This window comes from Canis aureus, chromosome 16 (genome assembly GCF_053574225.1).
Source record: "Canis aureus isolate CA01 chromosome 16, VMU_Caureus_v.1.0, whole genome shotgun sequence".
In the NCBI taxonomy this organism is placed as follows: Eukaryota; Metazoa; Chordata; class Mammalia; order Carnivora; family Canidae; genus Canis; species Canis aureus.
In genome coordinates, this window is record NC_135626.1 from 29989933 (window position 1) to 30017566 (window position 27634).

The 27634-nt window shown below is 37.6% G+C and overlaps 1 protein-coding gene across 2 annotated transcripts in view; it reads right to left on the bottom strand.

Annotated features, from left to right (window-relative positions):
• ANKFN1 (ankyrin repeat and fibronectin type III domain containing 1) overlaps positions 1 to 27634 on the bottom strand; it is a 298786-nt gene that overhangs the window by 216269 nt on the left and 54883 nt on the right. For both annotated transcript variants that reach the window (XM_077852611.1, XM_077852610.1), the window contains exon 2: positions 25493 to 25533. In XM_077852611.1, coding sequence (XP_077708737.1) covers positions 25493 to 25533 — 41 coding nt within the window. The remainder of the gene's footprint in view (positions 1 to 25492; positions 25534 to 27634) is intronic.

Consider the following 27634-nt stretch of genomic DNA (forward strand, 5'->3'; position numbering starts at 1 on the left):
TAGAAGAAAATATTGGTTTGGCAAAAGAACTAGTTTTAGGATTGAATTCTTGATTTGTCACTTTCTACACGTGTGGTCTTAGGTAGCTAATTATGTCTTTGAGCTTAATTTTGTATCTGTAAAGTAGGGATGATATCAAATACTCTGTAGAGTTATTATTCAAGTTTTTATGTATAATATATAATGTGTCTGATTCATAGTTGATCCTTGATATGTGTTACATATTATTTTTAAACAATTACGATGTTTATATTAATTGATAATTGCATGTCACCTAAAACTATCCATCAAGAAAAGCAAAGTGTGGGCAAGTGGCAGTCAAGGGAGGCTGGCTGCATTTTCTGCTCTCTTCTTCCTACCATTCTTAAACCTTCAGAAAGTGCACTTCCTTGGCTTCTACTTTTAACTTCAAGTTCTCAGCCACAAATGCCTCTCCACCATGAAAAAGCAAACCTCATTAAACTCACCTTTAATAAGGTGAGAGAACTATAGGAGGAAAGGCTTGAGTCTGCTAATAGAAAAATGCCCAGATTTTGAGAGACTAAGAGAAATAGCACATTTTTCTTATTTTGTCATTTGCAAATAGTATTTCTTTTCAACTCACAAATAACGGATTAAAATCAATACTTCTCTGCTCCCCAATAAAATGGCTTGATTTGAGTCTTTGGAAATGCTTTCATTAATCTTTTCTAAGCCCTACCAGGATGTTCCCAGACTAACCCTGGCTCTGGTGATTTACATAGCTGGACAATGAAGGAATTCAGGATGGGAATAGCTACTCTTTGGGCAGGTCTCAGCTCATGACACATTCTTTCTTCAGGCAGAATTATCATCTCCTAATTTTTCTCCATAGTGAATTTACAGTTCTTACATAGATTCCTATTATTAGAGCATAGTGGCTTAACCAGTAATGAGAACATATAACCAAAGTACTCAAATATTTTAGACTTCATTGTCTTGAATGTCTAACATTTAACAAGCTTGCGTAAAAGCTATGTGATATACAACAGTCCAGTGAAAAGTTGACCCATTACAAATCATGATTGGGTTACACTTACCACACTGACCTTTTTGGTTTGTAAACAGACTACTTTTTCACTGGGATAACATAGAGATTATGTTTCCATTACAAATTAGCCACTTCTAAATTTATATGATTAGTTTTGACTTCTTTGGGGGACCAAGGAAATGGTGGAAATGTACTCTTTTCTTTTTACAAGTCAAAAGGAGTATCCCCTTCCACACTGCCTGAACCTAAAGGGCACAGTGTGTGTCTTTTTCTGGGGCAAATATCTATGTCTGGTTGACAGCACTGGCAGAGAGAGCTGAATGCTACATCCCAGGAGTTTGGAGCTGTGCTGTGACCCCAAAGCAGGAAGTCTGAGAACAGCTGGATTTGATTCCTACCTTCTCTACCCTCTCTGTACCCAAGGCACAAATGCTCTTCCTAGTATGATCCATAGCTCCAATCTCAAGAATTTAGGTGACACAAACTATCAGCTATAACCAGCTGTCTCCAGTAAAACAACATCAGTGAGGGTTTGGCACAGAAGACAATCATTGAATCAAATGGCCATAGTCAAAGATAGGTTAGAACCCAGGAGTCACTTTCCTTACTGCCTTTCTTCCCTATTTTCACACCCTCCTCTAAGTGTTCACTGCCTTTTACTGTTCGTTCCTCCTCTCCTTGGCCCTCTCAGACAGTGGTCACTTCAGCCTTAATGTTAGTGGATTTCAAGTCTGGTGGCAACATGTCCAGAAAGTGGTAATGGAGCAGGGTCCTTTGCATCTAAGAGATACCAGACATTTGCAGCCAGAGCCACAGAATTGGACCCCCTCCCAACCAGAGCACAGGTCCCCAGCTCCTTTATTGGCCTCCTTCCTCACCACCTCTTCTCCCCACTTCCTGAATACCCAGGATCCAGGGCTCATGTTCTCACTGTACCCTCTTTATCTCTGTCTTATGTGGGTTCTACCCCAGAGGCTCTGAGATCGGTGGTTTGGGGTTCAGCCTGGATGTGGGGCGTTTTCAGAGCTCCCCTGGCAATTCTGATGTGTAGCAGGGGTGGAAAAGCTCTGCTGTGGAGAAAACCAGGCATGCAATCTAGAGGAAAGCAGATTTTAGAGCTATAACCGAGGTAAAAGAATTACCTAAGAGTTCTGGCTATGGAGAAGGAGTATAGTCACTCATGTGAGCAAAGTAACAGGCTCAACTAACTACCCTTAGCATACTGGTACATATAGAATGTAGTGAGAGAAACTTTGGTTTAATTTTCATTTGATAAAAACACTAACTTTGGTCTGTTGATGCTCAGGTCACATAGTGTTGTCTCACAGCCTTAACTTTGAGATTAGTGAAAACATTTGTACCTTGCATTCTCTCAGGTTCTAGAATGCTTTAAACACTAATAAATTACTAATTACCTGTGCTCATGATGGGGATGAGGCAGTGGTTCAGGAATCCCAATATGCTGAAAATTGTTTTGTTTTCATTCCCCTGGACATCTTTTGGTACATGTTCTAGTGAAATGCTTTAGTTTTCGTAGAAGACTACTGGTTCAGCATGAGAAAAATTATCAGCAACTGTGAACATCTATTCTCCAAGTACTTGACAGAAAATTTGACCTTTCCAACCTTGAATGTTCCATTGCTCAATCCTTATTAAAAATTCAGTTTTAAGAAATAATATTCCATAGGGTTTGCCAGAAGAGCTGAAGATAGCACATAAATGCCAGAATAGTCTGGGCACTTAGTGGGAACCAAGCAAGGTGAACTTCTGTCCTTCTAGGTGCTCTAAGTACTATCCCTGGATGAAGCCAGACCCTCCATGATCTACATGGCCAGGCTGCAGCATTCTTGTGTCTTATCCAGATGCTTCCACTGTCCTGGGCATTGTATTTCTCCTGGCCTCTATGAAGCATGGTTCAAGAATCAGCCTGTTGAAATTTACCATTGAATTGATAGAGGCAGGTGCATTTTCTGAGAACCCACAGGAGAAATGTCACTGAGGCCTCAAGGCCAAAAGCAGTGGTGTTTCTCCTGAGAATCTAGATTTTTTTTTTATTTTAATAAAACTATTATAAGGTTTGGAGCACCTAGGTGGCATAGTCTGTTAAGCCTCTAAATCTTGGTTTTGGCTCAAGTCATAATCTCAAGGTCCTGAGGTCGAGCTCCACATTGGGCTCCATGCTCAGAGCGGTCTGCTTGAGACTCTTTCTCTCTCTGCCCCTCCCCACCTGTACACACACACTCTGTCTCTCAAAAATAAATAAATAAATCTTTTAAAAAAATAACAGCTTTAGGTTCTTTGCAAAATTGAGAGGGAGTGCCAGAGATTTCCCATACTACCCTGCCCCCAATATGTATCTAGACTCCCCCATTACCAACATCCCCCAGCAGAGTGGTACACTGGTTACAATCAGTGAACCTACATGGACTGACACATTACCATCACCAAAAGTCCACAATTTATATTAGATTCCTTCTTGGTAGCATACATTTCCTGGGTTTGGACAAATGTATAATGACATGTATCCATCATTATACTATCATACAAAGTACTTTTATTACCCTAAACCCTCTGTGCTTCAACAATAGTTGAAACCCTTCCATTTTTCCTAGCTCCTTGAAACCACTGATCTTTATACTGTCTCCACCTCTTTGCCTTTTCCAGAATGTGATATAGTTGGAATCACTGGGTCTGTAATCTTTTCAGATTTAGATTGTTTTTACCTGATGCCTACCATGAACTGCGGCTAGGAACTTCAACATTAATCAATGACCCATTGTTGGTAACCATGTAGATACCTTGGAAAGAAATTTCTTTAGTTATTTTTTCCTAATCAGCACCTAAACATCTATTTACTTGTGTTATTATAATTAAAATTAAGTTGTTATGGAAATGTTATGGTGTAAAATCATCCGTTATTTTTACTGATAGCAGCTTTTTGATAAATCATTCTTTTTTTGTTTCTGAGGGAATGCTTCAGATTCTTTATCACATCTTCAAAGGGGTCCGCAGCTCCATACAAAAAAATACAGACTACTGATTCAGAAAAAGGTTTATAACTCTAATCCAGCATCTGAACAGGACTTTCTGGCATTCATTTTAGAAGCTACCCTCACCCTTTGCTTCATTTTTCTCTTTTTAGTCTCTTAATGCTCATATTTCAGGAACTTTTTGTATGGACTCACAGATCTCTTCCTACAGAAGTTAGGAGTCCTGGTTACTTTCTTTCTTTTTCCCCCTTTTAATTCTCCTGATGAAACATACATTTTCATGTTCATGTTCAAGCTTCATCTGGGGTGGGAGTCAAAACAAGTGAGATGAGGTCAAGTGGGTGGTCTTTAGCATCGAAACAGTAAGTGGAAATGAACTGTGTGGTAGTGGGATGGATGTCTCATCTGAAAATTTGGACCTCAGAAGAGATTTTGGGCAGGAGGAGATTTATACTCTGCTAATTCCATTACAAAAGTCTTTCCTGATATAAATGCAACTAAGTCAAATTCTGGCTTAATTAGGATGAAAACTGCTCTAGAAACAGAAACTTCATTTTTTACACACCACCACACACACTTTCATGAGATTCCATTTATTACTTTATCCCTGAATCACAGATCATGCTTTGGGGAGCACCTCTTCTACATTACAATTGAAACATTATCTCACACCATTGCAGTTAACCAAAGGTCCCATGTTAAAGGAGACCAATGAAAAAATACTAAGTATCTGGATTTCTTTGGGAAAAAAATGACCAATTGTTTCGGTTTCATTAACAAGACTATTTGTTTTTATTAGCATGATTGTATATGGCTCTTGTTTTAGGCAGCTTCAAGAATTTTTTGGAAAGAAGTGAAGTATAAATACATTCAGTATAGAAAATGATGCATTGGGTTTAGCTTGCCCTCCAACCTCCCTGCATGAGAAAGTTTGTTAAAATTGTTCAAAAGTAGTAAGGTTTGTTTGTTTTTAAAGTAATAAGGTTTCAAGTAATGCTATACTATTTTAGATACATGATCAGATATAATTATCTATTGTATTTAGGAGGGAAACCCTGGCTGCATACCATATTCCCTAATCAATTGCTGGCTTAATGAAGCCAAGTAACTTAACTCTTGACAGTATGCCTTCCCCTTTCCCTTCAAAAGAGCTGTAAAATATGATGCATAGATCTAGTTTGTGTGGCATATCCCAACCAGATGCTTTAAGAAAAAATATTTTGTGGTCAGAATTGGTATTTATTTATTTGAATAATAATGCCAAGCTCCTTAGTTTAATGATATAAAAATTTTGTTTATATTTCTGGGTAGAAACATGTTAAATAATGATACATTTTTTTTGTCAGCATGTTATCATTATCCTATATTGTGCCCTTGGCAGACATTACTAATCAACTTTGCCATTATTTCTTATGAGTTGGGACTTAGATGAAGACCACTGGAACGACAGTTTCAATAGACTGTACTTCACTGAAAGACGAAACTTATTTGCCTTGCATATTGAAGCAGGCAAAATACATGAGAGAATTATGAAATGTTGTAAATGGGTATATCACAGCACTGCCTAGGATTCTAAATAAAGAGTAAAACTGGGGTTTTTGAACCCTAAATTTTCAAAGGAAGCAGAGAATGGAGGATCCTTGGGTTATGTTGTCTTTTCTGCTCCATTTTTTTTTTTTTTAATGAGAAACTGAGCCTCCTGTTATTGTGGAGGTGCTGAGATTGAGAGTGGGGATTGTTGAGGGGATGCCAAGCAAGTGGGGCTCCAATGTCCTAACTTTGTTTCAACCACTGTATAAATGTATACAATAAAACTATTTCACAGAAGCTTTTTTCTCCTTAGAAAAAATGCTAACAATGGTGTAGCACAAAATCCAGAAGCACTGGAAGCTGCCCCAGTGATTAAATCTCAAAAAGTGCTATGGGACTATTGGCTTTCCATATGGAAAAAAGTAAAATTCCTCTTCTAATTTATTCCCATATGAAAGCCAACAGACCCACAGCACTTACTAAACAGTCTACCCTTCTCCACTGATGTTTCATGATCTCTTTTTTTTTTTTTTATTGATCAGGGCCTTCTATAAGTCCTTTGTGGGGGGATGTCTATTCTTTTTTTTTTTAATTTATTTTTATTGGTGTTCAATTTACTAACATACAGAATAACCCCCAGTGCCCGTCACCCATTCACTCCCACCCCTCGCGTCTATTCTATTCTAGTATCTATTTGTCTATCCCTATGACAATACATACTATCTTAATGACTACAACTTTAGAAGTCTAGCTATCCATTCATGACAAGTTTGCTTAACATTTGTCCCTTTCTAGAATTGTCTTGCATATTCTGGGGCTATTGTTCTTCTATACAGAATTTAGAATCAATTCATCTAGTTCTGTGAATAATTTTGTCGGTATTTTGATCAGATTTCTTTTGGATTTACAAATCAGAAGAGAATTTACATCTTTATAATTTTACATTTTTATAAAGTTGAGGCTTTCCGTGCATGAACATTATATATCTGACCATTTATCAGATCTAATCTTATGTCTTCCAACAACTTTTGCTTATGAAAATCTCAAAGGTTAGGATGATTTTAGCTATAGGTAAGTTACTTGCTTAATGATACCCTGAGCCATTCTAGCAAGACTGGAACATGACTTGGGAATTTTCAGCCCCATTCCATGTTGTTCCCACATGGGCATGCTCTACGCACTGTCAGCCTTTCTCTCTTGGTCCTTATCTCCCCAGTGGGTTTAAGTTCCCATTGTCCACAGCATTAACCTGCTTGAAGGCACCTTTTTGCCTTCCCTTCTGTGACTTACTTCCTCACTCTGTTACTCATGTTTCCTGCAATTGCCTCCTGATAACCATGTATTTGCATCCTTGCCTCAGGGTCTGCTTCTGGGGAATCCTTGACAAGTATTAAATACATTTCCATGCCAAATGTAATAAAATCTAATTCTTGGAACCTAAAGAAGAAACAAACAAAAACCACCCCAAAAAGCAAATCCCCCCAAAACACCACCCATGATAAGCTCCTGATAGAGTCATTTAGGGGAAGAGCATGAGCTTTGGGACCTGACAGTTGGTTGAATTTCAGCTTCTTAATTTTTTTACTGTATGGCCTCAATAAACCTCTGTCTTTCAGCTACACGAAAATAGTAACTTAGGTCTCATAATACTGTTCTGATTATTAAATCTTACATACATTCAACAAATATTTCTTCAGGCATAACTTATGGAAGGAGCATACTTAAGTAGCTGGCACAGACTGCGTGTACAGTTAATGGAAACTGTGGTTATTGCTGTACCCTGACAACTGAATGGCAAAGCAAATTTTGAGCTTGTGACAAACAGTGATATTTGATAGTAGGGGCCTGAATCTTTCATAGGTATTATACACCAGGGCTACTTATGCTCTGTATCATTGGGTGAACCACTGAAGGCACATAGACTAGGGTTCAAATACCCAGTGTATTAGCTGAATGCCCTTGTAAACTTCCCTGGGTCTCTGCAATGGGGATCATGATGCATAGTATACCTAAAAAGCCATGATGCGGAACCAATGAGAAAATGGACATAAAGGTCAGGCCATCCGCAAGCGTATGCTTCTTAATCTCTCTTTACAAAGATCTCCTAGTTGCTGCCTATGGAATACATGGCATCACCTTCTCCTGACATAACATGTCACATCCAAAGGCATTCCAACAAGTTCAATCAGTGGACACTGTTCTGTCCAACTCTCCAAACTTAACAGCAGTTAAAACAGAATATTGCTTTCTATACATTTACTATAGGCAACAAACAGGACCCTGTCATCCATAATCTATGGAGTTTTCTAGAATGCAGCTTGAGAGAAAACATACTGAGCCCAAGTTGGAAGGCAAAGAGGAATGTAATGACTTTATTCAGCCTTAGTGAGCAACCTTAAGAATAGAACAATTAAGGGATCCCTGGGTGGCGCAGCGGTTTGGCGCCTGCCTTTGGCCCAGGGCACGATCCTGGAGACCCGGGATCAAATCCCATGTTGGGCTCCCGGTGCATGGAGCCTGCTTCTCCCTCTGCCTGTGTCTCTGCCTCTCTCTCTCTCTCTGTGACTATCACAAATAAATAAAAAAATTAAAAAAAAAAGAATAGAACAATTAAGAGCGATAAAAATATCATGGGTTTTAGAATCATGTGGACTTAATTTTAATTCTAGTTCTGCCATTTTCTAGTTACATGTGACCTTGAGTAGAATACTTCATATCTGACCTTCAGTTTCTTCAGTGAAATGCTGATACAATCCCATTTTGCATTAACAGGATTAAATCAGGTAATTAGGGAAAACAGCCTTACATGTATAAAATACTCTGTTGGTACCTGGCACATAATGAAAGCTCAGTCAGAGTAAGTGGTAATAATTGTGGTGTTTAACTCTGAAATACTTAGTTTAGTGTTTTCTTACCTATGGTTGCTGGTCTACCATATGGAATATTTGTGGGAAACCTGTGTCTTCCAATACCTGCCATGCTTAACTTTTACAAATTAAACTTTCAAATGACCTGCATTTTTGTGTATCATACATTTAAAAATTCTTAAATGTCTTCCCTGTAGCAAATTCACACTTGTACTTCAGTTCGTCAAAGAGACACGTCAAATTTTCTTTGTGTGGTACTGCTTGCCTGGTGTCTGCTGCAATGCCATCATGGTCTGCAAAGCAACATTTGTCAGTTGTCTGAGTGGTTTATTGTATTTTCTCTTATTATTTTATAAACATGAATGGAAAATGGGAAAATGATAGATACGATTTTAGTGATAAGCATAGATTTAAGAAGGGAACCATTCTACATCCTGAAACAGCAGACCTTTAACTTTGGTTTGATGTTCTATTGACTTAAGCAGATTAACTGTGTGTTTTAAGGTGAAGAAAATTAAACACAACTCTAGAATAAGTAACCGATGCTTGAAGCTTATACCTAAATGGGAAGATAGAGGTAGGGATTTTAAATATCCTTTAAGTTCTCTGAATGGAAGCTCCCTTATAAAATGCATGGCTATCCCTTAACACTCATATATTAGACTTTAGCATAATTTTTAGTGATATATACCAATAGGAAACAGCCTATATTTCTAAAAAGTCTAATGGAAAATGGGAAGTTTTTGTTTCCTTATGAAATTGTAACAACTCATACAGTAACACTGATTGTGTCAACTAAATCAAAGTTCGGACTGGCAATTTCCCATTCTGATTCATAAAAATGGCAACATTTATTATTAATTATTTGTTTAGTAGGCTAAGTTCTTCAAAGCACAAGCTCTATTAGGGAACAAATATGAAAGAGGCTTATAAAGAAAATAATAGAAAAGGATGGAAACCAAATGGATCCAACAAACATAGCTGTGTGTTTTTGTAACTTGAGCTGCAGCCATCGAGCTACAGAGATGGGTCAGAGGCTGACAGATGGTATGTCTCTGGAGGGACTTAATCTTGTTGAGATTGGTTTCTTGGAGACAGAACAGATAAAAAGTCTTGGTTCAGTCCTCACTGAAGCCTCTGCCCATGATGCTATGAATGTGGTACGTTTGCTCCAAATATACACATTAGGAAGCAGACCCCTATCTGGGTAGTCAGTCTATATCTCAAGTTATATTACCAGTGAAATTTGAAATCACCTTGCAACCACTAGTGGCTTTTTCCCTTATCTGATTAGAGAAGGTGGTCGCAGTGTAGAATATAGAAAAAGAGTAACGCTGATTATAGATGCGTCTTTTTGGCTGAATAATATATTCTTCTGCAAAGAGATGCTATCTTGATAGGCAGGACCATTTTAACCTGATTCTGGGGAGGAAATAACCATCTGCTTTTTTTCTCTCTGACCTTTTAGTAGGTTTGTGCTGCCTGTCTTCTCTTAATAAATTGCAACACAGCTCACCTATTCAAAGAATCCATAAAACATGACTTAGTGCTATAGCAAAACTACAGAAATCAATTACTAGCACAGCTCCTGCAGTTTTGTGTTGAAATTTCAGAATAAAAGTAGGGTCCCTCAGTTTCCTAAGAGCATTGTTTTTCTCTTAATAGTGTCCCTTCACCCCCACTTCTATTTAGTCTTCATTTTAATGATATAATTAAAAGGGACTTGAATGTGTTCTCCTTTAAAACATTGCTAAGTAAAATTCTCTCTCATATACAGATAAATTAGTGTTACTTTAAGGATTTGATATCAGCTTTAAAATGTTAACTGATAAAATTTAAGAATCACAGTGGAGTCACAGGACATGTGGGATTTGGATTTTAAAATTGACATGTAAAAGCTGCCAACTGTCAGTTACCAGTGAAAATTTATGGTCACCCATAAACTACACCATGGGACCATCCTTCAATAAGTCCAGTGCAGCAGGAAACACCACTCTTGGGCACCAGGTCAAGTTGTTATCTTGTGTTGAGATGCCAAGATGTTTTTTTAAAAAAGCATCTTGAAATACTAGAATCACTCTCCATTTGGTGAAATCTTCACTAAGACTTGTGCCTGGCAAAGGGCCACCAAGTTTCCTGGAGGCTAGACAACATTTCTCACTCAATTCAAGTGTTCTTAATCTTTTTCTTTGTGATAAATATTATGTAGTTAAATTTGCAGATTACCAAAAAAAGGGACCATTGAATATCAAAATTTAAAATATAAATAGGGACATTTGGAACTCTATCCAGCAAATTTTAAGAGGCTCTGACAAGTAAACAATCAGCAAGTGTTTGGTAATTCAAATATTCATATTATTAAAGCCTTTTTTAAAAAAGAATTGTAATTAGAAAAACTGTAATTGTTATGACTAAGGAAGTATATTGGAATTTTAATGGAATAAAAAGTTAGCTATTTGATCCTTCTCTAAATAAAAAACCTTCCCCAAAGCAAAGCTGTGGCTTAAATGTTTCTTGTACCGAGGAATAAGTTGGGAAAAGCTTCAGAGGGACAAGGTGGGGATCCTAGGAAATTTGATCTCTTTATTAGCCCTCTCCTCACCCCAATACTCATAGAATCACAGGTATAACCATTCTGCTAAGGTCCTCTAGATCCAGCCATGCTTAGCCCAATGTTGCTGGCTGCATGTAGTCTGCCTGCATTCATGAAAGGAGTCGGTATCTAACTTCAGGCATACAAATTCAAAACACATTAAAGATAAGTGGTAATATCACTCACTCCTCCAGCTTTCTCATGACCTGGTATTGAGAAAGCCTCTCAGAGCTTGCCCTTAGGCGGCTGGACTCTGAAGGCTGAGGTTCAGGATCTACTGTAATACAGTAACTTATGAGTAACTGAGAGAGTTGATTCTGGGCAAGTGACTTTGGGTACCAGTTACACAGGGAAGTAGTCTACTAAGGAATCTTGAATCCTATCAGTTCAGGAAAAATGATAAAAAGTGGTCTCTCCTCCATTTGGGGCAAATGTTGTAGAAGAAGCTAGTCCTTTAGAGTCATTCTGCTCTATCTTCACTTTGATGTCTCCAATAGAATATAAGATCCTAACACACAGGTACTGTCTTTATTCATATATCATATCTTCACTTAGCATACCTAGCACAGTGTCTGCTAAATAGTACATACTTGATTAACGTTTTAAAAATTAACGTGTTAAATTTTACAGGTTATGAGTAGAGAAGAGCCCATCACCACTGTTTTAAGTCAACTCCCCCTTCTTGTCTCACTGCCACATTCTAGGTATGCCACTCAGAACTTCCCTCCAAGCAGCATCTCGCTCCCCCTTCTGCTTATGATCCCTGATATTTCGGAATGATCTATGGCTGAACTTAGAGACTAACTGGCTTCTCTGCCATGGTACAATGAAGTTTCATTTAACTGGAAATGTATTCAAAGACAAGAATTACAGAACATGATAATTATGTTTTAAATTGTAATATAAGAAACATTCTTCAAATACCCTTAATGTAATTGGAGGTTGAAAGTCTAATTCCAGGTTTAAGGTGCATATATTTATGTACAATTCTAATAGATGCAGCCCTTTAAACATTTCTCATGAGTTGGTTCTCATGGTGAGAAGGTGGTTCATGACCATCCTAATTCCTTAAATATAATAGTCAGTATATCTACCTGAGAGTTTCTTGGGCTATCTGTAGAGTTTTATGTAAGCTAGTTCCATTTTTGGTTCCCTATAACACCACATCTTCTAATGTTTGGCTTCAGATCTAGATGTTGCCCCTATTTTGCCACTGTTGTGGTCCTTCTCACAAGTATGAAATGATCTTTCTTTCCTGTCTTTGGTTGGTTGAGTATTCAAATGATGACATTAACTTGCTGTAGGATCCCTTCTGATTTGGATTTTCTTATAGGCCCTTAGCGTCTTTGCTCAAGCTTTACTTCTTGTTTGACTCATTCCCATTGGCACAAAGTATCTGGCTAAGACTTGGCCTCATTCATTGAACATTTGGCATTCATGTCCTGTCCTAGCTCATAAACCTCTCAGCTTTGAATCTCTATCTTATAGTCTTTCCAATCACTTAGATTCTGTAAGATGGTCACTTGAAACTGCGCCCATCTGGTGCTGACATGGTAGCATTTGGGGGAAGAAAAGATAAAATGGACAAGTTTCAAGTAGGCAAAAATCTATGAAATTTAGATTAGGTCTATCTGCAAAACTCCCATTATGAGCTCATAATGACTAACAATTACATTAGCACTTTCCATTGTTTGGCTTCTCTCATTTAACATTATTTGTGAGATTTATTCATGTAGTTGGATGTAGCAGTAGACTGTATATTCTCATTGCTATACAGTATTTCACTGTATTAATATGCCACAATGCATTTCTGTTGGATTTATATGTCAGGATGGAATCATTAAATTATAGGGTATACAGGGATCCCTGGGTGGCTCAGCAGTTTAGCGCCTGCCTTTGGCCCAGGGCGCGATCCTGGAGTCCCAGGATCGAGTCCCACGTCGGTCTCCGGCATAGAGCCTACTTCTCCCTCCTCCTGTGTCTCTGCCTCTCTCTCTCTCTATGTCTATAATAAATAAATAAATAAATAAATAAATAAATAAATCTTAAAAAAATTATAGGGTATGCATATGTCCATCTTTAGAAGATAATGCCAATTTTCCACAGTGGTTGTACCAAATGCCTCATCTACCAGCAGTGTATGAGAACTGCCAGTTGTTTTAATTCCTCACCAGCCCTTGGTGTTTTCTGTCTCCTACTATAACTATTTGTTGAATGTTAGCTTATGTTAGTAAAATCTAGATTATATGCTAGAAGTTCCTTGGAGTTACTTTAAACTGGTATCTATTCATGATCTGGGTTGCTAGATTTTACAATGTCTTAAGATGTAGCATTGAGATTCTCTATGGTCTGTCTCTTTCCTTTTAAAAGATAAAGTGCTTTATAAATAAGTAATGAAGTTACTTTAGCCATCAAATTAACTTAACATGGAGACATGATAATGTGGTGACTGTTTTTGGAAGTTAACTAGAATAAACAGTTTTATTCCAAGCCATTTTCTAACTCTCAGACTTTAAGATTATACTGTATCAACAAATTGTTCTGTAACTTCTATAATGCCCACTGATGAAAAGCAATAATAACTAAACTTAAAACAACCTCTCTATGGTCTTTGGTGCCTTGAAATCTGCTGTAACTCCACTGGCGGATCTCTGCTTCTGTGTGTGAAATCATGGACAGAAATAAGAGAAATATAGACTATATATTCGGTATCTTCATTGGTCTTTCAGACCAAAAAAACATGATTAACCTACATATAATAGAATAAAAATCAGTATGTAGTCAATTGTTAAACAGGATGCTCTAATTGTAAGTACTATAGCATTAGTATTCTTATTGTACTATATTGTAAATTTTTATTTCCATACTAGATATAAGTTCCATGAAGACAGGGACATGCCCATATCCTTTATTACCGCATTCTTAGTGCTAATATAATGCCTAATATATTACAGCACCCAATAAATGTTTATGGGATTACATTAAAGTAATATAATACAGAATTTAGAATAAGTAACCAGGGAAAGATGATTCAGATTTAGGTAGGCAAAAAGGAAAAGACAGGCTTTTCCAGGCAGAGACCATGCACCAGTTTTACACTACTGTTTCCTATTACTGCTATTATCCTTTGCACTTAAAAAAATCATAATTATCTCAATTCATTCCACTCCCTCCCCCCAGAAAACTATATAAGTTTATGGGACTCAGTTTAATGAAGTAAATCAAAGTAAAAAGTAAAAAGATATAGCCTGGTTCACAAGCAAAATCAATAACTCTGTAGATAACAAAATAGAAAAATGAAAAAACAAGTACAGGAGTGAAGCTCTCTGGCTGAGCTTCAATCTGGGATCAGGAGGAGGAAGGACTAAAATCAGGGAGGACTAGGAACTCAGTACCTATAGATTACTGGGGTTTACAAATGCTTGATGTCAAGTGGGAATCTAGAGCTAGGCTTACTGCCTGAAACCAGGAGGTAATGTAGGTCTTCCCTATTTGTCAAAGGAGAAAGAAAAAGGTTGATGTCTCCTGTTGCTTGGGACTGGAGGCCTAGGGAGGTTGTATAACATAGACTCAGCTTTATAAACAATAACTGAGCCAAATTTTACTAGTTTGGGGGCTTGGGTCTTGGATATCCCCAGTATCACCATGGGGTAGGAGCATAAACATCTATTAAAGATTTATTTGGACTGGGGGACCTGAGTGGGGGCTGAGTAGAGATAACAGCAAAACTTTTAGACAAGAAGGAGTGAGGAATATAGGATGGAGGAAGGGAGAGAGAGGAAAGTCTTAAGAAAAGTAAGATATATATAACATTTCCAAAGCACAAAGAAACGAAATGCTAGGTAAATGTAAATAACAACGAAAGGAAGGAAGGAAACAAAACTATAGGCATTCTCATGAGTGAACATAAATGAAAATATTTATTTATTTTTAAATGAAAATATTCAAATAGAACACTTCTAAATTGCATATCCACATATTTTTAAAGACCACTACTGAGTAGAATATGCCTGGAATGCAATGATAGTTGAACATCAGAAAATCTATGAATATAACATAACACATGAATCAATTAAAAGGAAAAAAACTATATTGCTATTTCAATAGATGCTGGAAAATACTTGATAAATTTCAGCTTTTCTTTTTTTGTAAACAGGATGGGAAAAAGGTCTTTCTTAACCTAATAGAAATCATCTAGCCAAAACATATAGCAAACATTTTTCTTAATAGTATAATTTCAAATATTTTCTAATTAAGGTCAGAAACAAGCCAAGGATGGGAAACATCCTTGGTATTCAACATAATGGGAAGCCCACAAAAATAAGATAAAACAAACAAACAAAAAATCAAATACACAAAATTTGGAAAGAATGATACCAAATTACTCTTATTTGAAGAGTATATGATTGTCTTTGTAGAAAATCCTTGGATAATCCACAGAGGTATCATTACAACTTTTGGAGAGATTAGTAGGGTTGCTGGATTAAAAACAAAGCATTAAAATAAAATAGAAAAAAGATAAGTCACACAGAAATGAACTTTAGTAATAAGTATACCAAAAGATATGTAAACATTTTATAGGAAAAACAAAATATTTTTGAGGCTCATAAAAACATCAAATATTCTGCACATTATATCATACTCATGGATGGGAAAATATAGTAATAATAACAAAGATGTCAACTTTCCTGATTAATTCATAAATTCAATGCAACTGCAATAAAACTTTTTTTTTAAAGCATGCAACATTTCTTTTTTTTTTTTTTTTTAAGATTTTATTTATTTATTCATGAGAGAGAGAGACAGAGACAGAGACACAGGCAGAGGGAGAAGCAGGCTCCATGCAGGGAGCCTGACGTGGGACTCGATTCTGGGTCTCCATGATCACGCCCTGGGCTGAAGGTGGCGCTAAACCGCTGAGCCACCCGGGCTGCCTGGCAATAAAACTTCTTATAGAAATTTTTGGGGAAACTGATAAAGTGAACTAAAAAATCACTTAAAAAAGTACAAGGCAAAAAATAGGCTACATGATATATTTTTTAAAAGTTTTATTTATTTATTCATGAGAGACACAGAGAGAGAGAGGCAGAGACACAGGCAGAGGGAGAAGCAGGCTCCTTGCAGGGAGCCCAAGGTGGGACTTGACCCTGGGTCTCCAGGATCACACCCCAGGCTGAAGGCGGCGCTAAACCACTGCACCACGGGGGCTGCCCTAGGCTACATAATATTGAAGAAAAAGATGAAGGTATAAAATCTTGCCCTATCAGATACTAAAAGTTAACAGAAAGCTGGAGTATTTAAGATAATGTGTCTTAGGTGCAAGGTTAGATCAATGGACTACTGGGCAGAGTTGGATTTCCCAGAAACAGATCTAGATATACATGGAAACCAAGTTTATGACAGAGATGGTATAACAATTCAATGGGGGAAAATCAGGACTATTTATGAGAGTAAAACTGGTTTTCCATAGAGAAAAATTTGAATTTAGATCCCCACCTCAAACCATATATAATATAAATTCCATATGAATCAAAAACATAAATTGGAAATCAAAACTTTATAACTTTTAAAGCAAAATGCAGAAGAATATGTGTACAATGTTACAATAGGGAGGAAATAAACCCTAAGTGAAATGTTCAATAATTTAGATGCCATTAAAATATAAATATCTCCATAATAAAAATTAGTACACATAAGTAAAAAGATAGGCCAGTGCTTGGGAAAGACATTTATATATAACACCCCAAAATTTACCATCAGAATAAATAATTTCTACAAATCCATAAAAATAGAATAGCAACTAGCTTAAAAATAATGAAGGATGTGAACAGGCAATTCATAAAAGAGGATAACTGAATGAAATATATTTAGCTTCACTAGAAATTAAGAAATTGAATATTAGAAAAATTAGACATCATTTTATACCTATCAGATTGGAAAAATATGAAGTTTGAAAATAACATGTTGGCAAAGATTTGGGAAGCAGAAACTCACAGAAACTGTTCATATGAATGCAAACCATTAGGAGAGCAACTTGGCATTATCTAGCAATGTTTATGAGGTACATACCTTATAACCCAACAATTTCATTTCTAGGTACCCTGGAGAAAAATCTACTCAGGTGTCTAAGGGCTACCAGCATAATCACTGAAGCACTTTTTTAATAGCAAAAATTGGCAACAACCTAATTGTTTATCAATAGGAGAATGAATTAACAAATAGTATTATAATTATACAATGGAATATTATCTAGTGTTTGAGCAACTAATTGGAGCCATGTGTCCACTTGGATAAAACTCAAAAGCATAATGTTGACTGGAAAAAATGTGCAGAATGGCACATCATTTATGAAAACTTAAAAGATTGTGGATATCACTCATCAATAAACAAAACATGGATAAATACCCAGGATTGTGTTTTTTTTTTCTGAAGAATGATAGACCATAATAGGATCAAGAAAGGGGGGGTATATGAAAATGTAATGATATCCATAAAAACCAGGACCAAATATTGGAAAATGTTAAAATTAATTAAATGTGAGAGATAGTATGAGGATGGTCCTTACATTTATTTCCTATTTGTTTGAAATACCACTTTCTCTTTTTAATGAAGGGATTTATAGATATTTCACTAAAAATGCCAACTGTGTCTGTCTGTTCATAGCTTTATGCTGTGGGTGCTATCCTTGCCCATACTCCTTATCTTACCCTGTTCCTTCTCACAACCCTGCTGGAGCCATCGCTAAAGGAACTAGAGATGTTTTCAACTGACAAATCCCATTTATGCTGGCCAGTGGCCTACCGAGGAACAAAGATCTGAACCACATAGATTTCTTGATGTTTGGAATTGATGTGGATTTCCGAGTGGGAAGCAGAGCTAAAATGTCCTCTCTTTGATATCTGTGCCTGCCATTTTGGGCCATATGCCAATCTGAGGAGTAAAATGAACATGGTATACAGAAGTAAGCAATACCATGAAAAGAAGCCTTGGCTCTTGATAGCTCTTCATTTTTTATGGACCTCTCCAATTCAAGTTAGTGTAAAGTCCAATTAAACTTTGTTTTCTGTTTGTGGATTTCATTAAATATCTATCTTCCGACAATTATCTCCTCCTTACTCACTTTTAACTTTAGCTTCTGATTTGTAGTCTACAAAAATTGTTTAGAAAAGCCAGAATAATAGAATCTTGAAGTCAATAATCAATACTAAAGGCGAAAACATATTTTAATGGTGAGGGAGGTAGAAAGTGACTTCTTTTTTTTTTTTTTAAGATTTTTATTTCTTTATTCATGAGAGACACAGAGAAAGAGAGGCAGAGGCACAGGCAGAGGGAGAAGCAGGTTCCTTGGAGGGAGCCTGATGTGGGACTCAATCCTGGATCCCGGAATCATGTCCTGAGCCAAATGCAGAAGCTCAACTGCTGAACCAACCAGGCATCCCTAGAAAGTGACTTCTGAATACATAGGAAACAATTTCTGATCTTTGGTAAAACTCTGAAATAGATTTTTTAAAAAAGAATAATTTATCAGTTGGGAAAAATTTTACCTGTCAATATTCACAACTATACCTCATCATTTCTGTCATTTCCTACCTCCCACTTCTGTCTAAAGAGAAAGGGCCAGTGTATTAGAAATGGCCTGTACCAGTTTACAAGTGGCAGTTAGACTTTGAGGAATTTGTGAGCTATTTGTTAAACATCACCATTCTTAAAAACTGAATTATAAAAACTTATAATAAAATAATTTGTATTAAAACAAAGGTAATACATCAAACTAGCAAGCTTCTGCACAGCAAAGGAAACCACCAACAAAATAAAAAGGCAACTTACTGAATGGGAGAAAATAGTTGCAAATCATATGACTGAAAAGGGGTTAATATCCAAAATATACAAAGAACTCCTGCAACTCAACAGCAACAATAAACAAAAAACCCCAAATAATGGAAAAATGGGCAGAGGATCTGAATAGACATTTTTCTATGTCTGATGGCCAACAGGTACATGACAAGCTACTCAACATCACTAAATATCAGGGAAATGCACATCGAAACCACAGTGCACTATTAGTGGGAATGTAAATGGGTGTAGCCATTGTGTAAAACAGTATGGAGGTTCTTTAGAAAATTAAAAAATAGAACCACCACATGACCCAGTAATTCTACTTCAGGGTATTTATTCAAAGAAAATAAAGATCTAACTTGAAAAGATATATGTATCCTCACATTCATTGCAGCATTATTTATAATAGCCAACATATGAAAACAACCTAAGTGTCCACTGATGGATGGATAAAGAACATGTAAGATGTCTATCTATCATCTATCTATCTATCTATCTATCTATCTATCTATCTATCTGGAATATTACTCAGCCATGAAAAAATATGAAGTCTTGTCATTTGTAACAACATAGATGGGACCTGAAAGCATTATGCTAAGTGAAATAAGCCAGACAGAGAGACAAATACTGTATGATCATATTTACATGTGGAAAAAAAAAAACCTCAGAAACTTGTTGAATAAAAAAAACCCCAAACAAACAGAAACCAACAAAGCATTCATAGATACAGAGACAGGGACTGGGGCTGGTGGGGGGAAAAGGGAAAGGGAATCAAAAAGTACAAACTCGGGGATCCCTGGGTGGCTCAGCGGTTTAGCACCTGCCTTCAGCCCAGGGCGTAATCCTAGAGTCCCGGGATCGAGTCCTGCATTGGGCTCCCTGCATGGAGCTTGCTTCTCCCTCTGCCTGTGTCTCTGCCCCTCTTTCTGTTTCTCTCATGAATAAATAAGTAGAATCTTAAAAAAAAAAAAAAAGATGGAATTGTTAGAGACAGAAAATAGACTAGCAATTTATTAATCCTGGGAACTGGGCATATTTGAAAGAGAAGATGTAAGAGGAAAGAAGCAACACGAGCAAAGGATTAAAAATTTTTTTTCAAGTTTTATTTATTTAAGTAATCCCTACACTCAATGTGGGCTCAAACTCATGACCCTGAGGTCAAGAGTCACATGATCTTCCAACTGAGCCAGCAAGGTATCCTGCCAGCATTTTGTTATAAAGAGCAGAAAGGAGAGAAAAAAGCAAGACTTTTGAGCAGCTACTACGAGAAATTTGGCTAAAGGTCTTTAGAATATTTCACTGTGGAATGTAATACAATTCCCCTTTGAGGGACTTTAATAAAAATTTACATTGTCTTCATTTGTTTAGATTTTTGTGTTTCCTTTAAATATATACCTAAACTTAGAAGGCCATGAAGCAGTTGAGTTATATTTAGGTTACATAAACATTTTGATCATAAAATTATTATTTGGAGTCAATATGGGTTCACTAAATCATGTCAAGTTGCCTTTGTTCCTCTTATGATAGTGTAATTATACTAGCATAGCTTGACAATAACAATAAAAGTAACAATACAACTATTACTACCACTAATTATTGTTTTATATTACTGATAGCTGTTCTACATTCTTTATATGGATTGATTTGCTTAAACATCACAATAGCCTTATGAGGCAGATACAAATAATTTAATATCATCATTTTACATATCAGGACACAGACCTGGAAAGGTAGAGTAACTTGCTCCAAAGCACATAGCTAGCAAAATCTAGTAAGATTAGAATCCAGGCAATCTAGCCCTGAAGATCATACTGTTAGTGAACTATATAATGCTACAAGATTACCCAACATTAGCAAAGTAACGTAAAATTTATCTTATTCTTAGTTTTCAAAGGGCACTGATATCAATCTAAAGATAGCTCTATGTCAGGATGTTGGAAAGCTGCCTGCATCAGATTTTGTTGAGTGATTTCATTAAAGCATTTATTGAGCATCTGGTTGTTTAACAGAATGTCACAGACATTTCAGGAGAGACGAAGATGAAGATGAATAAAACATGATTCCATCTCTGAAAAGCTTAAAACCCAGATAGTCACTGTTTTTATCAATCTCTGGAATGAAGTCAAGAGGCAAATCTAGTATGTCCCAAAACTGAAACAGTTAGGTTTAAATAATTTAAATTCAAAAGGCCCCTAACAGTTTCCACTAGTATTCTGAAACTAGTGTCAAAAGAATAAATGTACAGGTTTGTGTAGTATTCAAAACCGAGTGCATAAATATAGGACTGGAAAAAATCTGTTTTTATGGCAGCTTTTATATAGCACATCTAGAGGCTTCAGGATTAACCTCAGGACTAAAGTGCTATTAAAATTTGTGATGTACTCTTAGGTTATAATAATAGGAATAACATGTTCAGAACGAGAACTTTTATTTTCTTGGAGCTCTGCAATGGGCAGCCATCTTGGCAGTATTTTTTTTTTTTTTTTTTTTTTTATTTCAGGCTGTAACATTTGAAGAGGGACATTGAAAAATGTGACTAGGGCAAATGGAAAGGGTAACTAAACCAAGTCATATGAAGGATGGCTGAAGCAACTGGGGATGTTTAGCCTGGACAAGGAAGGCTCAGAAAGTATATGGGATCAGATTCCAAAATATTTGGAGGGTTGTCATGTGGAAGAAGGAGTCAACTTCTGAGCTGCTCCAGAAGGCAAAACTAGCACAAACCACCTGAAGGTTATCTCAGGTTAGTAAAAGAAAGTTGGAAGCGTCGAGCTATTAAAAATGGGCTGGACTTCCATGGGCTAGGGAGTGGGGTCCTAGAAAGGATGTCCTGGGGGATGGCTTGTGGTGGGCTGTTGAACTGCATCCTGTTGAACCATCTTTCAAAATGAAAATCCCGATATTTATAATGGCACAGCACAAACAATTCCCTAAATTTTTAGAATACATACACGGGAAAATCATCTTTTCCCCCAAATACACGAAAACCACAATTAACATATGAGTAGCAATTATCTTTATATTCCTTCTAGGAGCAAAAGAAGTGGTGACATTAGGGTCATGAAGAGAGAGGAAATAGATGGCCTGCGCAATTGCCTCTGTGCAGAGAAAGCCTGGGAACTAGGAGCAGAAGCCCAGAGAATCTGCTTGGGGGGAAGCAGCGGTGGGGGGGCTGGTTTGATACAAAGTGAACAGAGAAGGAATGGGAGGTTTACTGGATGCAGCTCTAAATCCTTCAGCACAGAGCCTAGCAGTCATAAAAAAGCAAAGTCAGCAAAGCCTTTCCACAGGTGATGAACAGAAATAGAACATAGCCCTCTGGTCTAGATAAACGCTACCTACGCATGCTGCGTCTGCAGTGTGGGCCACAGACCATTCTCTGTGAAGAGTGTTTCAGCCTTGGGGAAGAAGAAGAAAATGCAATTGGAATGAGGGCAAAAATCCTGGCGCATGGATCTTCAGGTAATTTACACAGACCAAGTTATTAATGCAATTAATAACATCTAGGACACCTAGGGACGGAGTATTTCAAGTGAATCCCACCAAGGACAGGGGAAGCCAAAGGGAACCCGTAGAAGGGCCTGTTCCAGGCTAGTAGAATACAGGAAACAAAGAGAAGAGGCTGAGATTGCAATCAGACAAGGCTCAGTGGAGAGTCAAGAAGAGTTAAAGGGAACAGACCTGTGCCCAGCCGACAAAAGCCTCAGATAAAATCCCAACTACACCATGCAATTTAGTAAAAGTTGTTTCTTCCCTGCTAACCAACCAGCTTCCACTAGTCTCGAGCATTCTTTCTGACTTATTTCATTAACATTTCCCTTCTTTTTCTGGAGTGGTCAGAGCCCCAGGGAATCTCTTTCTCTCTCTCCCCTCCCCCTTCCCCCCAACCAGTGGGGCATTGAATGAGAGCCAGAGTGTTGTCTGTGTAAAGAGAAATTGCAAAACCACAAATTGCAGAAAATCGTTACTGCCAAAAATCGAAAGGAACACACAATATCACCATGCCTCTTAAAAAGCAATTGCGCATTTTACAGGCCTCTGGATAATTCAGGTTTGTTTGGCAACTTTCTCACCCATACCACCCAGAAGACAATTCTCTTCCACCAGAGGCAGTGGTCCCAAAGAATATTTGTAGTTAAAAAGAAACAAAAAATGTGGGTGCAAGTCTTTCCAGTGGCCTGTTTCGGCCCAATATGGTTCTATTTTATTCTATTGTGTGGTATTGATTTTAAGGCCCAAAGTGTGCCCCCCCCCCCCCAGAATCCCTGGGATTCCCACTGAGACAAAGAGGGCCTCCAGTAAGGACAGAACAACAATCCCTTAAAGATACAAAGCATTTTTAGATGACGGACTCTGAAATGTTACTTTATGTGCTTATCCCAACAATCCTTTGACAGAGGTAGAAAAAAAGGGCTTTCCTTTTTCTTTCTCCTACTCATAATAAAGATATTTAGAAACTAAGGGGCTAACTAACATTCTCAAAATCGTACCACTTCTAAGGGAGTGATGTGGGACTCAGACATAAACCTTCTGAGTTTTTGTCCTGAGTTCCTTCCATCACCCACCCCCTTTCTCCATGGGGCAAATCTTCCCAACTTGGCTACGGTTGCCCTCCTTCAGCAGAGCTGGGATTTTATGTGGCCCATACACATTTCCAGGCCCTTGACTTGGAAAGCCTCCTGCCATTCACTACAGATCAAGCCTTGTCTGAATGTGTGCTGATTAGGTCGTTTTACGTTTGTATTGGTTGTATAATACAATCATCATTAGGACGCAATGCCAACTCCAGAGGGGCTGATGCGAGCCTGGCTGCCAAAACGAACCCAAGTCACAATTGCTTAGTGATTTTAATGCGTTTCCATGACTCCGTGGGTCAGACCAACTTTCCACCAGTTGCTCAGAGATGACATGGAGAGGTGTGGAGACCTCTTTTTGTCTGGATGGTGTTAAACCCAGGGCAAGGTTACTTCTCAGAGTATTTAATAAAATAGGTCACCAAGAACTTTGTCCTTGAGAGAAAAAAAATTGTGAAACTAAAGCAATCACAAATTAACCTCCTAACATGAAACCGCTATCCATTTTCCCCCTCACATGGGAGATACATGGTGCTCTCAAGCAACATCTTGATAAAGAGATCTGAAAGTAATAGTCACATATGTGTTTATAGTTGCATACTTGCAGTTAATGACTGAAAACGCTATCTTGAATTGCCTTTCATCCAATTTTCACCATGAATAGAAACCGAATATCTTTTAGTATACAACATTAAATCATTTTAAAATCAGTGATAAACCTAAATGGACAGATACAGTTGTGAGAAAGAACTCCTGAATATGAATATGCAAGAAGGTAAATACAGACTGTTCTCCCAAACAATTGGTATGTTCAGCAGAAAGAATACAGTCAAAAGTTAACATTTGTATAAATAAAATCCTCAGGATAGCACATGAAAAGGGAGACAGCTCATAAAATCTAACATGACTTTATAGGTAAGAGCTGCTTAAAACATTCATAACATGCAGGTGTCTTGATAATGCAATAAAGACCAAAGCAATATAATCCAGAAATTGACATTTTAAAAAATTCCAGTGAATGCATAATAAATACTTCAACATGAAATCTGAACAGTTTTAAGGGTGAATGTTGCTTGTGCTGGTGTTTGAATATTTGGTATATAGCAATGGGATCAATTTATTCTAGAGAGCAAACAAAAGAGATCATCCAGGGAAATCAGCAAAAAAGTAAGTTTTTCTTGCAGTTCAGCTGCAATACATAGTTTTCTTAGGGACTGAATGATTCAAAAGAGAATTTATCAGAGCCCATATAATATGTGTAATTAGTGTGAAACCTTTAGATTTTTCTGGGCCCAAGACTGTCTAATTCTGGCTTGACCTTCTACTTTATGGTTGTTGATCTCCTGCTTACTTACCTGCAGTGTCAAGCAACTCACTACCATATAAACGACTTTTGAATAGCTAGTAGTTCAAATACTTTTGAACTACTTTTATATTGAATTCACATCTATCCCGTTTTTTCGAACTCAGGTATTACCAAATTATTTCAGAGACAGATGGAACATTCCTATCTTGAACTCCCGGTTCGGACCTGGTGTAATTTTATTTGGTCTTTTAAACGAGAGGGGGTTCTGTAATTTGGCTGTGGACACTAAGAGTACCAAGAGTGAAGAAACATAATACATGGGAGATTCATTTTAAAAAGAACCCGAGTTTACAGAGGGGCTGCAACGCAGTACACACAGGAAGGCATTATTAAGATAACTACCACACTATTAAATGTGAAACAGTCTGTGACTGTGAAGAACAACTGGGCAAAGAGTAATAAATTAGTCATGTGAGAGAAGCTGAATATTCAAATGTTTGGTGCCACATGATCGTCCCATCTAGAAGACTATCTCATTTCTCCTCCTCACTTCTTTTTTTCTAGCTTTTCAGATGCAATGGAGTAGCAGCCCTGATCGGGATGCACCGAAACGATTGGTGAAATGCTGCACGATGCTAGACAACCCAGCAGTGTGTGAAATGGCAGATTCATTTGCTGAGCCAGACTTTAAAAAGGCAGTAATGTGAGATGGGAGCCGTAAATATGAGGAGGTTTTAGAAATCACAGCTGAGAAATAGATACCATTTCAAGGAGGAAATGTACTTACATTTTGCTGCAAGTAAAATGCCTGTCTTTAAAGGGCAGCCTCTGAAACAAAGAGAACAAAACAAGTGTGTTAAAGAAATGTAGAGTGACCTGTTCCCACTGAGAAAGGCATTGGATTGCCTTTGAAGGTACAGCCAGGTGACTGAAAACACTGTTATTGGGACATGCTTCTTGGAGGTCTGGGGAGAAGTAGCCCACAAATCAAACATGGAAGTCAACTGCCACCTCTCACTGCATGATCAGCAATCGGCCCCAGGACGTCCTAGAGTTTTGTGGGTCTTGATGCTCTCTTGGTATTCTGTGCCTGATCCTGGGGACAGAGAAATATGAGGGGTCTAGTCACCTAGGTCAATGGCTGAGACTCATCATTCTCTTGCTTCTGGTTCATACTGACACTGCACCTCATTCTCGTAGGCCCAGTTCTGACACATTGTTCCATTAAATTAAACTCCTCCTAAAAACTATGATCTTCTCAATTCGTGCTTATTTGGGTAAGTGGATAAGTTTTCTTTTCCAAGAAGTAAAAAGCTTTTCTGGGGAGTATTGGGGTGGGGGACTTGAAATCAGTGCCAGGTTTTTCCTTATTCAAGATGGCAGTAAAAGAAGAAACAATTAGACTGTGCCTATGCTGGGAAGGAGTGTGCCAATTGTGCAGGCAATTTGTTCAGTGTGGCAGCCCACCAGACAATTCAGCTTGCTTCCAAATCCTTTTTTGGGTTTTTTTTTGGGGGGGGGGAGGGGGATGTATTGTGGTTATATCCAAAGGAGTCCTTTTCAGGGTAGTAGATTTAATTGGGAATGGCACGTAAGTCCTGGTGATTGATATGAACAATTTACATGCTGAGATTCACATGATTCTGGGTCATCTCTAAGACTGAACAGTCAAGTTATGGTGTCCTCAGACCTACAGAAAGATCTTGCCATGCCACCCACATGGATCTGGATAAGTCAGATTACTCACTTTCTTGAGAAATATTTTTCCAAGCTCTGCCATTTTTTAGTAATAGTGTGACTTTGGCAAATTGACTCAATGCTCCGGGATTGATAGAAATAATAATGCGGCTAATTCAAAGGGTTGTTGTAAGAATTAAATAAGGTAATACATGTAAAATAGTAACATAAGGCTGGCCTATCTAGTGTTTCACTGGTATTGTTATTAACAGAAGTCCATTTTGGAAAACCATAGTAAGAAGATATAATAAGTCCATGGAATTGGAGCTAGAAAGGTGGCTATGGAGAGAGTTTTGCTTGGGTAAAATGTCTCCTCTCTTGGTAATCTGCACCATACCATTGCCCCATAGCTCTCTCTCACATTGTCTCCCTCCACTCTTCACTTCTCCAACTGCTGAGTACAATGCAAGTTAGATCAACATCCACACTGGAAAATCCCTAAATGTTCTGGTGAGCCACCTAATCCCTTATTTCCTGTTCATGGAGATGGTTGGGGGTGATGGTCTTAGAGTGACACATTGTTAAATTATTGAACTACTGGGCCCAGAAAGATTTGGCATAATTCTTGTTTCACAGTTCTTTATACAAGATAGGGGCTTGATGCATTTTTATTGAGTTGACGTTTTTAGATAGATCCCATAGTGTGACTCAACAAGATGTGCTATGTGTCACTGACTGCCAGAAGTTAGGAACACTGCTCTGACATGTAACACCCACCTTTACCTCTCCTCCAAACGAAAAAGTGTACTGAAAATTCTCCTGAAATTGTGTGCCCTTCAGTTCCTTTGAGGAACTTGTTGCTAGGAAACAAATTTAGACAGCTCTCACCTGCTGAGAAAAGTTTTTACTACTGCTTCAGATAACAGGTTCTTCTTTAGGCACAAAAGTATTAACAAAGAAAACTGTCTGTTACTTCACTGTTCATTGGAGAAGAGCTCTTCATTTGGGCAACAATTTCACAGCGATATCATTGATTACTTTGAAAACTATTCAGAGCTGTCCTTGAGATTATATTATGAAGCTATCTAATGCAATGGTACTGATCAGTTTTCTTGGGGTACAAAATAAATAAAGCCGTCAAGAACAGTGTGGGTGGTGGTGAGGAACACAAAAACTTGCTTTAGCTTTTCCAAGCTTATTTCCACATTAGAAAAAGAAAAACCTGAATTCTTAAGAAGAAAGAGAGCCCTTA